Below are 3,539 nucleotides of genomic sequence, written 5' to 3' on the forward strand. Positions count from 1 at the left end.
GTTTAGGATGTTTGTAATCGTGTATGACTTTGAGACAAAAATGGGTTGAAAACGTTTGGGGTGTTTACACAAATCACAATGTAATCGTGTCTGAACTCTCTACTAAAAAAGTCCATATATTTAGGACATTAATATTCCTAATACTCTAAGCAGATGTCTAATCATCATCAATCGCTAGCTAGGGCCGACATTCGAGTTTCATGTACGTAGAGGCCGTAGTGAAATTGAAAAGAATCATTAATTTAATCATGTATGTGATAAATGTGGATACTATATGAAAGGGCATATAAAGCAATATATCTTCATAAACTTGGTACCGTGAGAAAAATTAGAAGAGAAGCTCACGTGAAGCCTGATGCCCCACCTTACCCCCATATTAAGATATTCATTTGAATAACTTAAAACATAAAATTTATCTTATTTTGTTTTAAAACTTAAAACATAACAAAAGAAAATTATTTTTAATGGGTTTGATTGGTAGTAGCCAAAGCTGTACAGAAAAGCTGTAAGCTGTTATGGAATAGGGTAAAGCTATAAGAAAGAATTGTACATAAAAGTTATACAAAAAAGCTGAGAGTAAAAAATTGATAAAGTTTTTGTGACTAGTAAAAATTGAAAGCGGTACCACAATGACCAATATATTTCATAACTAATTTCTGGAATTTTATATTAGCCGACTGAGTTTAAATACAAATATACAATGACCAATATATTTCTCATATTTTCTCCTTTTAAAAACGTATTAAATCTGTTATACTAAAACTGATAAATTGTTTTCTGAAAGGTCTATATATTGAGTACACGCGATAAAAAATATTAGAAAAGGTTATTACTATTATTCTTATTGTTTGTGTGATCTTAAGTGATGCATCAATACACGTGAGCTAACCTCCAAACTCCACACCCTTTTTCTCTCTCGCTTAAAATCCTTCACACCCATGCAATGATTTCAATTTTTTTTTTTTTTTACTTTTTTCTCTTTCGATAATCCATAAATATAACACTTGATTAAAAGAATTACTTTCACATCAATTTAATGAATTTTTTATTTTTTTAATATGATTCCGCAACTCAATTTTGGATTTTACTCAAGAGAAACAAAAAGTTGGCCCTACTAAAAATTATATATACGCTTTTCACAAGTTGTGGCTTTCCTATCTGTTTAATATTCCTATATAAGTTTTATTTATTGGTGAGAAAACATAATCTCTCCATCAATTTTCTTTCCGTTTTTGGATTCAAGAGTTCAAAAACAAATCAAGTTGATAAATGATACCAATGCCTTGTTTAGATGAATGATGAATCTAACTTATAAGAATTTGTTTGTTATGATAAAGTCTTTAATTATCAGAAATTTCACATGATATAATATAAGATTCTTTCTCTTTGTAGAAATAATCCAATTAACATTAATATACAAGCTTGAAAGGTCATTACAATATAATACTGGAAAGATCAAACGAAATATGTTTGGTTTTTTAATGTGATGTAAAATATGACCTACCATTATATGAGACAGATGTCGTATTTTAGCGTAGAAAGTTTTAATTTTTAGATTGAGATTTGTAAATCTAATATACTTGTAGCTTATCACACATGTCAATTGGTCCGATTTAATGTTGATATGATACGTTATAGAATTTTTTCTTATGATCAATACATGCCGCCCCATAAGATCTAATCACATAGCTTAAAAGTAATAATTGGCTGATTTAGTATGCATGAAAAAATCTCACGTATAGTTTCTCACGTATTAGTGAAAATTTCTCACGTATTGTTTACTGTACTAAAGATTGAAGGTGAGAAAATAAGATGGATTAGTGAAAACTATTTTTTACCTTTTTCTACAAATAAAATAATAATTACAAATGATTCTTTTCCCCAAACCAACAATCCCACTGAAAAACAAAGTGGGAATTGTAGAAGAGACCGTCTATACCCATCTTACCCTTTCTAACATAGGTCTTGTGTTCTTACTTCTTCCTACTGGTTAAAATGCCACCCCAAGAAAATATATACATATATATATGTATATATAGATATTTTAAGTAATAAAAAAACGAGTTCCTATTATTCAACAAGCTGCAGATGGATTGGTATAAGGGTTGAAGAAGTGTGGCTTTGAGGAGATGGAGAAAGGTCCTTTCGCCCTATCTCCATCGACGACCACCGTGGTGGCCACACTACGGCCGCCACCGGCGCCGATTCTCTCACAGGAAGGACACATCGTTAGAGTCGATGCAGGCATGTGCATGTAAACCGGCTGATTAGACAATTTTAGGGTTTTGAGTTCTTGAATCTCTTTCCGAAGTCTCATGTTCTCATCTGTTAATGTTTCACAACACTTCTTCAAAACCTCGCAATCTACTTCTGTTTGCTTCAGCTTTGTTCTGCTCAAATTTTCATTAAGTAAAATAAACATATTACTAAACAAAATAATTTCACGTAGACAAAATATCTGACTATATTCAAGAGACATGAAAAAATGAATATTGTGATAATTAAAATATATACTACCTGGCTCTTCTATTTTGAAACCATACTTCAACTTGTCTAGGCCTTAGATTCAGCTCTCTTGCCAGAACTTGCTTTTGCTTCTGTAAATAAAATAAAATAATAAAGAATCATATTAGATAAGGATTATCAAAAGTGATTAGTAATTTAAAAGAATTAGGATTAAGGTTAATATAATTACGGGATTAAGGGTGCTATGGTGCTTGAAGCTTTCCTCAAGAAGATCAGATTGTTCTTTCGTAAGCCTAAGTTTTTTTCTAGCACTAACACCTTCATCTTCATGATAATCACTTACAACCCTCTCCGTAGTCTCCTCCTCCTCCGGTGACTCTTCCCCACTGTACCTCTCTCTCTTCACCACCCTCCCGCTTGAAAAAGAAGAGACTCCGCTGAGAGATGACGTCTGACGGCAAAGCTGGTCAGCTCCGGCGACCACCGTCAACAAGGGATCGCCGGAGAGGCTTAGAGTCAACGAGGGCTCGAGCTTGTAACCGGTAGATCGCTTGATGGCATTATTGTAATGATTTGGAGTTGGTGAGAGACCTAATCCAAGAACAAGACCTGAGTTGCATGAATCATCAAAACTCATCTGAGTAAAAATGAAAAAATATGAGTTTGTAAATTTTATCTTATCTTTGGGATTTCGAGAGGAAAAAGAAATGAGTTCTTATTTTTTTTTGGTTTGATGAAGTTTAGAAGATAATGGGAGGAGATGAAGCCAAGGGGGCTTCTTAAGAAGGAGAAGAAAAGTATTTTTATTTTTATTTGAAAGTTTAAATAAAAATGATGGGTGGGTGGATGGCTAATAATTAATTAATTATTAATCAATGGAATGATTTATTTATTTAAAAGAAATGATTTTAGTTTCTTGGTAATTTTTTTCTGGGGTAAAAAAGGATAATGTCGATGGCACAATTCTCTCTACTTTTTTTTTTTTTTTCTCACTTGCAAAGGTTTACCAAATGAGCATCCCACTTGCTACTATTCTCCCCACTAAGAGAAAATTTCCACAAAATAATTAATAT

The 3,539-nt window shown here is 32.3% G+C and overlaps 1 protein-coding gene across 1 annotated transcript; it reads right to left on the reverse strand.

Annotated features, from left to right (window-relative positions):
- LOC104751919 (homeobox-leucine zipper protein HAT9-like) lies at positions 1,818–3,241 on the reverse strand. The gene is made up of 3 exons (XM_010473977.2): positions 2,696–3,241; positions 2,518–2,597; positions 1,818–2,390 (listed from the first exon to the last, which is right to left on the reverse strand). The coding sequence occupies exons 1-3, from the start codon at positions 3,101–3,103 to the stop codon at positions 2,075–2,077; spliced, it is 804 nt and encodes a 267-aa protein (XP_010472279.1). The 5' UTR covers positions 3,104–3,241; the 3' UTR covers positions 1,818–2,074.

The sequence above is a fragment of the Camelina sativa genome, chromosome 16 (genome assembly GCF_000633955.1).
Source record: "Camelina sativa cultivar DH55 chromosome 16, Cs, whole genome shotgun sequence".
Classification (NCBI taxonomy): domain Eukaryota; kingdom Viridiplantae; phylum Streptophyta; class Magnoliopsida; order Brassicales; family Brassicaceae; genus Camelina; species Camelina sativa.

What these genes read in the sequence shown, in the direction of transcription:
- LOC104751919 (XM_010473977.2), bottom strand. Translation starts at nt 3,103, where the DNA reads ATGAGTTTTGATGATTCATGCAACTCAGGTCTTGTTCTTGGATTAGGT. An exon ending in ACCATAGCACCCTTAATCCC is followed by an intron (nt 2,598 to 2,695) that starts GTAATTATATTA and finishes TTTTATTTACAG; the next exon opens with AAGCAAAAGCAAGTTCTGGC. An exon ending in TTTCAAAATAGAAGAGCCAG is followed by an intron (nt 2,391 to 2,517) that starts GTAGTATATATT and finishes AAATTTGAGCAG; the next exon opens with AACAAAGCTGAAGCAAACAG.